The sequence below is a fragment of the Megascapheus bottae genome, unplaced genomic scaffold, assembly GCF_031878675.1.
Source record: "Megascapheus bottae isolate mThoBot1 unplaced genomic scaffold, mThoBot2.hap1 HAP1_SCAFFOLD_407, whole genome shotgun sequence".
Lineage (NCBI taxonomy): Eukaryota > Metazoa > Chordata > Mammalia > Rodentia > Geomyidae > Megascapheus > Megascapheus bottae.
In genome coordinates, this window is record NW_028327314.1 from 10,590 (window position 1) to 21,779 (window position 11,190).

The 11,190-nt window shown below is 56.9% G+C and overlaps 1 protein-coding gene across 6 annotated transcripts; it reads left to right on the top strand.

The window, feature by feature from the left end:
* Nucleotides 1–452: 452 nt before the first annotated feature.
* On the top strand, nucleotides 453–1,220 carry LOC150040072 (uncharacterized). 6 transcript variants are annotated; one of them, XM_090327419.1, is made up of 2 exons: nucleotides 453–932; nucleotides 1,023–1,220. In XM_090327419.1, exons 1-2 carry the CDS (start codon nucleotides 453–455, stop codon nucleotides 1,218–1,220), a joined length of 678 nt encoding a protein of 225 aa, XP_090183545.1. The 6 variants fall into 6 exon arrangements, with proteins under 6 accessions (XP_090183545.1, XP_090183547.1, XP_090183542.1 ...); XM_090327421.1 differs by having other exon boundaries at nucleotides 453–831; nucleotides 961–1,220; XM_090327416.1 differs by having other exon boundaries at nucleotides 453–782; nucleotides 840–1,220.
* Nucleotides 1,221–11,190: the final 9,970 nt, after the last annotated feature.

Sequence of the window (11,190 nt, forward strand, 5' to 3'; positions counted from 1 at the left end):
GCCCGGGACACCCAGCGCCACTGCTCCTGCAGCAGACTCGGCACACCTCACTCCCACTGGACAGGCAGACCACGACACGTAGAGCTGCCCATCCGTCCATCTGGACGGGCAGATGGACAGACAGATGACAGGTAGACAGACAGTAGGAAAATGATGAAGAGAGGACAGGTAGCTAGGGCGACGACAGACAGCCCCCTCTGTCCACTGCCATGCCCGCCCTGCTGTGGCCGCGGGCACAGACGCGGCTGGTGGTAAACAAGCTGGACAACACCCTGACCAATGACAAACAAACATGGTCCATGACAGCGGAGCCATCCAGGAAGGGGAAGCTGGGGCCCAGCACAACAAGCACAGGAGGGGCATAAAAACCAGCGGCCATGCACTCACACACACCCACTCACACCCACTCACACCCACTCACACTCCCCACTCCTCCTCCCAGCCCAGCCACCATGGCCGCCTCCACCATGTCCGTCTGCTCCGACGCCTGCACCAACGCCTCCTGGCAGGTGGACGACTGCCCAGAGAGCTGCTGCGAGCCCTGCTGCCAGCCCAGCTGCTGCCAGCCCAGCGGCTGCGCCCCCGCCCCCAGCCTCACCTTCCTCTGCTCCCCAGTGTGCAGCCCCTGCTGCCAGTCAGGCTGCACCAGCAGCTGCACAGCCTCCTGCTGCCAGCAGTCTAGCTGCCAGCCCTGCTGCTGCCCCTCCTCTCCCTGCCAGCAGTCCTGCTGTGTGCCTGTCTGCTGCAAGCCCGTGTGCTGTGTGCCTGTCTGCTGCAAGCCCGTGTGCTGCGAGCCTGTGTGCTGCGAGCCTGTCTGCTGCAAGCCCGTATGCTGTGAGCCCGTGTGCTGCAAGCCAGTGAGCTGTGAGCCTGTCTGCTGTAAGCCCATGTGCTGTGTGCCTGTCTGCTGCAAGCCTGTCTGCTGCAAACCAGTGTGCTGTAAACCTGTGTGCTGTGTGCCTGTCTGCTGCCAGCAGTCTAGCTGCCAGCCCTGCTGCTGCCCCTCCTCTCCCTGCCAGCAGTCCTCCAGCGTGTCCCTGCTGTGCAGGCCTGTGTGCAGGCCCGCCTGCTGTGTGCCCACCTCCTCCTGCTGCTGTGCCCCCTGCTGCCAGCCCAGCTGCTGCCGCCCCGCGGCCTCCTGTGTGTCCCTGCTGTGCCGCCCTGCCTGCTCCCGCCAGGCCTGCTGTGGCAGCTCCTCGGGCCAGGACTGCAGCTGCTGATGGGTGCAGAAGAGACCCTGCTAAACTACAGAGAATCCTGTCTCCTCCTCTGCCCACCCTCCGGGTCCCGGTTTCCAGCCTGGAGACCCGTCCCCTTCTCCAGGCTCATGGCATGGTTTGCCAGCTGTGCTCCGATGATTCTTTGAGAACTGAATAAAGCCGCTGTGTGCAAGCCCTTCCTCCTGGGCCTCCTTGACGGCTTCCTGCAGCCCCCACAGGTCCCCCCTCGCACACTGCACTGAAGGGGCTCTGGTGGCCCCAGCAGCTCCCGCAGGCCAGCTCCCCACCCAGGAATCCGCTGTGACCGTGGCAGACACCCTCGTGGAGCACACCTGGTGCCACCTCACTCCCTGGTGGGTCTGTGACAAATACTCAGAGCTGGCTGGGTGCAGAGGTCGGCTGGACTAGCTCCCCCATCCGAGCCCGGCTCATGTCCCCAGCCCCCTGCCCCGGGCCCTCCATCTCCTCCCCTCCTGTCGTCTGGAGGCCCTGCCCAGGTACTAATGTCCTGAGGGCTTCCTAACAAGAAGAAAAAGAAAAGTTCTGCGCCTTATCCCTCTGTGACCCCCTGGGCTCAGCTGCCCCCACCAATTCCCCACATGGCTGCTGGCGGGGCACAGTCTCCTCCAGTCCCCGCCTCCCGCACCACAGTAGAGGAGATTCCAGAGGCTCAACTCAGTGTCATGTCACTCTACAGGTCTGTCCCCCAGGTCTGTCCTGCCCTCCACCCTGACCTTCCCAGCCTCCCTTCCTCATCTCCACTCTGATCTTCACAGCCTCTCATCATCATCTCCACTCTGATCTTCCCAGCCTCTCCTCCTCATCTCCACTCTGATCTTCAGAGCCTCTCCTCCTCATCTCCACTCTGATCTTCCCAGCCTCTCCTCCTCATCTCCACTCTGATCTTCAGAGCCTATCCTCATCATCATCTCCACTCTGATCTTCCCAGCCTCTCCTCCTCATCTCCACTCTGATCTTCCCAGCCTCTCCTCCTCATCTCCACTCTGATCTTCAGAGCCTATCCTCATCATCATCTCCACTCTGATCTTCCCAGCCTCTCCTCCTCATCTCCACTCTGATCTTCCCAGCCTCTCCTCCTCATCTCCACTCTGATCTTACAGCCTCTCCTCCTCATCTCCACTCTGATCTTCCCAGCCTCTCCTCCTCATCTCCACTCTAATCTTCACAGCCTCTCCTCATCATCATCTCCACCCTGACCTTCACAGCCTCTCCTCCTCATCTCCACTCTGATCTTCAGAGCCTCTCCTCCTCATCTCCACTCTAATCTTCACAGCCTCTCCTCCTCATCTCCACCCTGACCTTCCCAGCCTCTCCTCCTCATCTCCACTCTGATCTTCACAGCCTCTCCTCCTCATCTCCACCCTGATCTTCCCAGCGTTCCTCCTCATCTTCACTCTGATCTTCACAGCCTCTCCTCCTCATCTCCACTCTAATCTTCACAGCCTCTCCTCCTCATCTCCACTCTAATCTTCACAGCCTCTCCTCATCATCATCTCCACCCTGATCTTCCCAGCCTCTCCTCCTCATCTCCACTCTGATCTTCCCAGCCTCTCCTCCTCATCTCCACTCTAATCTTCACAGCCTCTCCTCCTCATCTCCACTCTAATCTTTACAGCCTCTCCTCATCATCATCTCCACTCTGATCTTCCCAGCCTCTCCTCCTCATCTCCACCCTGATCTTCCCAGCCTCTCCTCCTCATCTCCACTCTGATCTTCACAGCCTCTCCTCCTCATCTCCACTCTAATCTTCACAGCCTCTCCTCATCATCATCTCCACTCTGATCTTCCCAGCCTCTCCTCCTCATCTCCACTCTGATCTTCCCAGCCTCTCCTCCTCATCTCCACTCTGATCTTCACAGCCTCTCCTCCTCATCTCCACTCTAATCTTCACAGCCTCTCCTCATCATCATCTCCACCCTGACCTTCCCAGCCTCTCCTCCTCATCTCCACTCTGATCTTACAGCCTCTCCTCCTCATCTCCACTCTGATCTTCACAGCCTCTCCTCCTCATCTCCACTCTAATCTTCACAGCCTCTCCTCATCATCATCTCCACCCTGACCTTCCCAGCCTCTCCTCCTCATCTCCACTCTGATCTTCAGAGCCTCTCCTCCTCATCTCCACTCTAATCTTCACAGCCTCTCCTCCTCATCTCCACCCTGACCTTCCCAGCCTCTCCTCCTCATCTCCACTCTGATCTTCACAGCCTCTCCTCCTCATCTCCACCCTGATCTTCCCAGCGTTCCTCCTCATCTCCACTCTGATCTTCCCAGCCTCTCCTCCTCATCTCCACTCTAATCTTCACAGCCTCTCCTCATCATCATCTCCACTCTGATCTTCCCAGCCTCTCCTCCTCATCTCCACTCTGATCTTCCCAGCCTCTCCTCCTCATCTCCACTCTGATCTTCACAGCCTCTCCTCCTCATCTCCACTCTAATCTTCACAGCCTCTCCTCATCATCATCTCCACTCTGGCCTGCCCAGCCTCTCCTCCTCATCTCCACTCTGATCTTCCCAGCCTCTCCTCCTCATCTCCACTCTGACCTTCGCAGCCTCTCATCATCATCTCCACTCTGATCTTCCCAGCCTCTCCTCATCATCTCCACTCTGTCCTTCGCAGCCTCTCCTCCCCCTCTCCCTCTGGGTGGGGCTCCTATACTGCGACACCTGGCCATGCACAAGCCACCACTCTTGCTCTTCTGTCTCCACACCCGCAAGCAAGGCCCTGGCTGTGTGGCCTGCTGTCCTGCCCTCGCTGGGGTGAGGCGGGCCGTGGACTCGTTTGGCCACCCTCCCAGCCAGTGTCATCCAACATCTCTGCTCTGGTGCCTAAATGGGGCTGCAGAAGTCAAACTTGTGGGACTGGCCCATTCTTGAGGGGCGCACGGGACGCCCGTGGCTCCCTCTGCAGCAGGAAGCTGGCTCACTGTCTACTAGAAGACGCCAGTGTTAAGTCTGCCTGGGACAACAGCCCCTCCTCCCTTCCTCTTCACCTGCCTGAAACCAGTAATCAGACTGTGCGTCAGCAAAGGACCCCAGAGTCTGAGGTCACATCCTCTCACCCTCTGAGGTCTCTTCCTCTCAGACTGCCCCGCCATGCTGCCTTGGACAGTAAGAGGGTCCCAGGCTCTGCGGTCGTTTCTGCACCCACTAAGGTCACATCTCCTTCCTTCCCCTGGACAATCCCAGCCACCCTCTTCCCTTCCCTCCTCTCTCTGTGTGCCTCTGTCTTGTGCAGGCTGGCAGTTTGCTCTCCCTCTAATAAAAACTCTTTTCTGCCTGAACCATGTGGTATTCTTTTGGTCTCCTGACAGCCAGCTTTAGAGAAAAAAGCCTTCAAGGACAATTCCCAGATAAACACCATGTCCTGCTCGGGGTCTCCACTGAAGTCAAGGGGAGAGGACGACCCCTCTATCTACTCTCGTGCCTCAGGAGGTCGTCCTCCCCCAGAGGCTACACTTCAAAAACCAATAACGCCACAATAAAGGGCCTTAGTCAGAATGAAGAGGAAGAAATTCTAATCACTGATTGCAATAAAACAACGATAACATTAGTACGTGAAATAAGGGAATACATCTTTTTAAAACTAGACAACCTGGACAAACAACAAGAGAATACACACAAACAGCTGAATGAATTAAAGAGGCAGCAGAACGACAGAAATTCAATAGCGGTGGAAGAGGGAGGGGGAGAATCAAATGGAAATACTGGAAATGAAGTGCTCAATTGCCCAAAGAAAAAGGTCAATGGAGGCCTCGATAATAGAACAGAGGGACTTGACGGAGACTCACAGGGGAGAGATAAAGCCAAGGAAGTAGTTCAAAGGCATGGCAGGGTGCAGAAAGCAGAATGCACAGCGCCACAGCGGCCCACACCCGCCAGCTCCCGGGCGCCAGGCCACGGCTTCCGCAGACGCCTGCTGCACTGAGCCCTGCGTGCGCACCATGGGTTCCCCGCACCATGGGTTCCCTGGCCCCAATCTGGCCGTGCGCGTGCTGGAGCGGCCTTCAGCTCGCCACCTTGCATCTCACTGGCTGGGGTCGGTCTGCAGGCGCATGGGCTGGCAGGGTTTTCTGGGGGCACAGTAGTGCCAGTGGGTCCCATGCAGCCTTCTGTGAAGTGTTTATCCACATTTCACACACACACACACACACACACACACACACACACACACACACACACACACACACACACACACACACACTACAGCCTGGGCCCGAGTAGCTAAGGGAATTAGGCCAGGTCCTGGGGCCTGGGGCCGGGAGGACAGGCTCTGGGTTCAGGGCTGCTCTCGGGTTGGGTCCGGAGGCCCAGGGTTCCTGGCCCAGTCCACACTTGGAGCCACCATCCCTTCCTGTCCTGCCACGCCTGTGCCCACATCTGCACCCGCGGGGCTCCCACTCAGCCCGTGTGGCAGGGAGCGGAGAGCCCAAACCAGAAGAAGCTCCTGAGACCCTCAGAGCGAGGCAAAGCACCCGGTCCTCCCGGCCTGAAGACCACGTCTGCCCCCAGTGACCTGAGGGCCCATGTCTGTCCCTGGGCGGGCCAGCTTTCCAAATCTGCTCCCCACAAAGAGGACTAGGGTACCTCCAAAGGTGGGCTACAAAGTTAACACAATTCCTCTATGACATTCTTCACGAAAACAGAGGCCACAATCCCAAAACTCATGTGGAACCAGACAAGATCTCAAATAAACAGCGATTCTAAGCAAAAGAAGCAATGCTAGTGCTATCACAATCCCAGACCTCAAGCTCTAGTACAGAGCTACAATAATAATAATAATAATAATAATAATAATAATAATAATAATAGCTTGTATTTACACAGAAACAGGCCCAAACATCAATGGCACAGCATAGATGACCCAGAAATAAAGCCATATACTACAGTTATCTGATATTTGACAAAGGAACTCAAAACATATAGTGGAAAAAGATAGCCTCTTCAATAATTGGCATTGAGAAAAACTGGGCATCCATATGCAGGAAACTAAAAGTGGATGCCTGTTTGTTGCCATGTACAAATATCAACCCAAAGTGGATCAAACTCCTACTGTGAGGTGGAGAGGAGAAATATTAGAATTCGTAGACAGAGGCAAGAACTTTTTGAAAACAGACCCAGTGGTACAGCAGATAAGAGGGAGACTTGACAAATGGGATTCATCAAACCTACTAAAGTTTCTGCAGGGCAGAGAACATAATTACTAAACTAGTAAGAGCCAGCAGATCTTTACCAGCAATACAGCCCACAAAGGCCAAGTAGCCAAGACGTCCAGGAGCTCAAAACACGAACCCCTCCAGAACCAGAAGCCGATCAACAAACGAGCAACGGCGCTAAGGAGAGACCTCTCAGAAGAAAAAAGAACAGCAAAGAAATGCACGAGGAAATAGACACTCAGCATCTCTGGCCACACAGCAGATGCAAATCAGAGCTCTGAGATTCCGTCTCACCCCAGTTAGACTGGCTTCCATCAAGAATTCACACAACAAACGCTGGCGGGACGTGGGGAAAGGAACCATACTGCACAGATGGTGGGAACGTAAACTATTACAACCACTCTGGACAGCCTCTAAACCCAGACCTCCCCTACCACCAGCCACCCCACTCCCGGGCATCTACCCTGAGACACCACGAAGACACGGCACATCCATGGTCACTGCTGCCCTGGTCACCAGTCCAGATGCCCCACCGTAGATGAGTGGACCCAAATACGGGGAACCTGCGCACAACGGAATTGGACACAGCCATTAGAAACAACATGGTGTCACATGCAGGGAAACAGAGGAACCTAGAACAAACCAGGCCAAGTGAGATCAGCCAAGCTCGGGGAGCCCAGCAGCTCATGGGGTCTCTCATATGCGGAAGCTAGATCTAAGATAGAACTGGACATGGAAACATGCAGGATTCCAGGCACTGACACTCAAACAGGCTAACGGAAGGTACCCTGAGGGGAGGAGCCCCAAAAGATGTAACTCCCCTAAACTCTTAAAATGCGTTATCAAAGGGAATTCCAGGAATTGGTTTTGTTGAGTTTTGCTGTTTTGTTGTTGTTTTAAGAAAGGTGATTTCGGAAAAGGAACAGAGGAGGGGAAGAAATGGACACTGCTGGTGTGTGGGGAGAGTAAAGCAGGGTGACCCTGCCAGGAAAGAAGTGTGCTCCCTGCCTGACTGCAGACATGGAAATCCATGCACCCCTGCCAGAATAACGACAAGACTATACAATAGAAGGGGACGCCAGGAGGAGAGAGGAGGTCCCGCAAACACCGACACGCCAGGGTCCCCTTCGGCTGGGGCTGTGAGGCAGGAAGCAGGGCCACCTGAGCCCTCTCCTTCCACTCTCCTGGGTCCCCGGTATCGAAGAATGGCAAGAGAAGTCAGCTCCCGCGTCCATCTGGAGCCAGGAAGCTTCTGGTCTGCCCAGCTGGGTGTGGGAACACTTCCTCCTCGGTGACCTCAGGCCCCACGCCAGGCCCCGCTCCCAGCCCCCCAGCCCGGGCCCTGGAGCCACCGGGAAGCCGCAGGCCTACTGGACCTTCAGGTGCACAGCAGGTGTCAGGATCGCCTGCACAGGCCCCTGATGCAGGCGCAGCCCTGCCCTCTGGATGTCAGCCGCCATCTGCCCCCGTCACTAGGGCCGCTTCCTGCTCTCTCCAGATGTGGAGCGGGTGCCAGGACCCGCAGGTGATACGGGTCTGTGTCCAGGGCCACCAGAGGGCACCACACACCTTACTGTACCCACTCCTGAAACACACCTGGGCAAAGGAGGAAGGTGAGGGGAGCTGGCGGCTGGATGTCTGTGCCAGTATACCCAAAGGCATTGCACTCGGGCATCCGGGCACACAGCATCCTGACGGGGCCTTACACACAGCGTGCATTGCACACCGGCTCCTGACCAGCTCCTGACCAGGCGTTACACGTGGGCGTGTAGCCCAGCTGACAGGGGACAGGTCCCACACCACTCAGAGGACAGGACCCCAGCTGCCACCGAGTGTCCCTGCAGTGGGGATCAGACAGAAACCTCACCCCACCCCAGATTTGCCCTAGGAGGGGTGTGGGGCTCCAAGGGCTGCCTCTGAGAACTAGGGCTCCAGTTGTCCCTAAGACCCAACAGCATGGAGAGAGGGGCGCCCTGCCCCGCGCTGCCCCACCATGGAGCGGGGGTGTGGGCTGCAGACACAACGGCCGAGTGGACACAGGTGGGTCCCGCCCAGCTCAGCTGGCAGGCCTCGGAGCCTCTGTCCTGCGGTGTTATTTATTCAAGAACAAGGATTGGCTGAGTAAGTAGAAATGACAGACATTCCACAGCCTAGCAGCGTCCATGGATCCCAGGGAAAGTGGTCACCCTCGGAAACTTCTCCCCAGAGGACGCCCAGCTCAGTGGTCAACACCAAATCAAGGAAACGGTGGTCTGGATTCTTCCCACATGTGACTGCACTGTGGTGGAGAGTTCAGGGGGTCATTTCTGAAGCTTGTCCTTTCCCACTGTGCATTAGAAAAACTATCAAAATACAAACAAGTGGTCTTCAATGACGTCAAAATCCAAAGAAGGAAAATTAAAAGTCTGCACGTGTTCCCAGGTTGTCCAGACCTGCACAACTGCCGGCAGGCAAACGGGCGTCCAGCCTGGCCCTACCCGTCCGGAAACACAAAGGGCGTCACACCGTGCCCAGAATGCGGGGTCCCTTCCTTGTGGAAGACACAGGGGGCCCCATGGGCAATTTGAGGGGTGACCTGAGGTGGTGGCTTGGAGAAGACTGGCTCGTGCCCCATGCAGAAGGGCCCAGGGCCTACTCAGTTGGAAAGTTTGCGCTCTGACCTAGAGCCAGCCAAGGGGAGTCCATAGCCTCGAGTCTGGAGACGCGTGGGGACGAAGAAGACCCCTCACCACCCCCACCCAGCTGTCTAAGGCCAAGGCTTGCCAGAGGGACCGGAGACCCAGGGTAGCTGGAAGAGGGAGACTCACAGGTAGCACTATCCTGCCCTGCACCCTGCAGTACTGTGCCTGTGATACTGGGTCCTGTGGTACTGTGTCCTGAGGTACTGTGTCCTGTGGTACTGTGTCCTGAGGTACTGTGTCCTGTGGTACTGTGTCCTGAGGTACTGTGTCCTGTGGTACTGTGTCCTGAGGTACTGGGTCCTGTGGTACTGTGTCCTGAGGTACTGTGTCCTGAGGTATTGGGTCCTGAGGTACTGTGTCCTGTGGTACTGTGTCCTGTGGTACTGTGTCCTGAGGTACTGTGTCCTGAGGTATTGGGTCCTGAGGTACTGGGTCCTGTGGTACTGGGTCCTGAGGTACTGGGTCCTGAGGTACTGTGTCCTGTGGTATTAGGTCCTGTGGTACTGTGTCCTGTGGTACTGGGTCCTGTGGTACTGGGTCCTGAGGTACTGTGTCCTGTGGTATTGTGTCCTGTGGTACTGTGTCCTGAGGTACTGGGTCCTGAGGTACTGTGTCCTGTGGTACTGGGTCCTGAGGTACTGTGTCCTGTGGTACTGTGTCCTGTGGTATTGGGTCCTGTGGTACTGGGTCCTGAGGTACTGTGTCCTGAGGTACTGTGTCCTGAGGTACTGTGTCCTGTGGTATTGGGTCCTGTGGTACTGGGTCCTGAGGTACTGGGTCCTGAGGTACTGTGTCCTGAGGTACTGGGTCCTGTGATACTGTGTCCTGTGATACTGTGTCCTGAGGTACTGGGTCCTGAGGTACTGTGTCCTGTGGTACTGGGTCCTGTGGTACTATGTCCTGAGGTACTGTGTCCTGAGGTACTGTGTCCTATGGTACTGTGTCCTGAGGTACTGGGTCCTGAGGTACTGTGTCCTGAGGTACTGTGTCCTATGGTACTGTGTCCTGAGGTACTGGGTCCTGAGGTACTGTGTCCTGAGGTACTGTGTCCTGTGGTACTGGGTCCTGAGGTACTGTGTCCTGTGGTACTGTGTCCTGAGGTACTGGGTCCTGTGGTACTGGGTCCTGTGGTACTGTGTCCTGAGGTACTGTGTCCTGTGGTACTGTGTCCTGTGGTATTGGGTCCTGAGGTACTGTGTCCTGTGGTACTGTGTCCTGAGGTACTGTGTCCTGTGGTACTGTGTCCTGAGGTACTGTGTCCTGTGGTACTGGGTCCTGAGGTACTGTGTCCTGTGGTACTGGGTCCTGAGGTACTGTGTCCTGAGGTACTGGGTCCTGCGGTACTGGGTCCTGAGGTACTGTGTCCTGCGGTACTGGGTCCTGAGGTACTGGGTCCTGCGGTACTGGGTCCTGAGGTACTGTGTCCTGTGGTACTGGGTCCTGAGGTACTGGGTCCTGAGGTACTGGGTCCTGTGGTACTATGTCCTGTGGTATTGTGTCCTGTGGTACTGGGTCCTGAGGTACTGTGTCCTGTGGTACTGTGTCCTGAGGTACTGGGTCCTGCGGTACTGGGTCCTGAGGTACTGGGTCCTGTGGTACTGGGTCCTGAGGTACTGGGTCCCGCACTGCTGCACTCTATGGTACTGTGTCCTGTGGCACAGCTCAGGTGCCCTTGGGCCCTGCCCTCCCAGGAGGCTGGAGCAGTGCTCGGCAGGGTCACAGCCACTGGGCCCAGGTCCCCGTGGACGGGGCCGGCGCTTCCTCGGTGGACACAGAGAGTAAAGGAAGGAGAGGGAATGAAGGATGCCACTGAGACCGCCAGCCCGGCCAGGCCCGGGAGGCCGCAGCTCCGCTGTCCCCAGGGCACTGGAGAGGCAGTGGAAGCAGACCCGTCCTTGTGTCCATCAACACTCCCCGTGGCTGACCACGGCCTCTTCCCGCCAGCCCACCCAGGGCCGTCCACCGTTCCGCAGGACGCCGCTGGCCCACGCTCGGGGTGCGGTGCTCGGGTCAGCTGGTCAGGGCAGAGCCAGGACTCTCCATCTGTCCCTCCTGGGGCTGCTGACCCACCTCTAGGCCCCCCATTTTGGCCTTTTGTCCAGGAGCAGCTGGGCC

Excerpts from the sequence above, each read along its gene's own strand:
- LOC150040072 (XM_090327415.1), top strand. The coding sequence starts at position 453 with ATGGCCGCCTCCACCATGTCCGTCTGCTCCGACGCCTGCACCAACGCC. Across the intron at positions 617-649 it reads ACCTTCCTCTGCTCCCCAGT|CAGCTGCACAGCCTCCTGCT; the intron begins GTGCAGCCCCTG and ends AGGCTGCACCAG.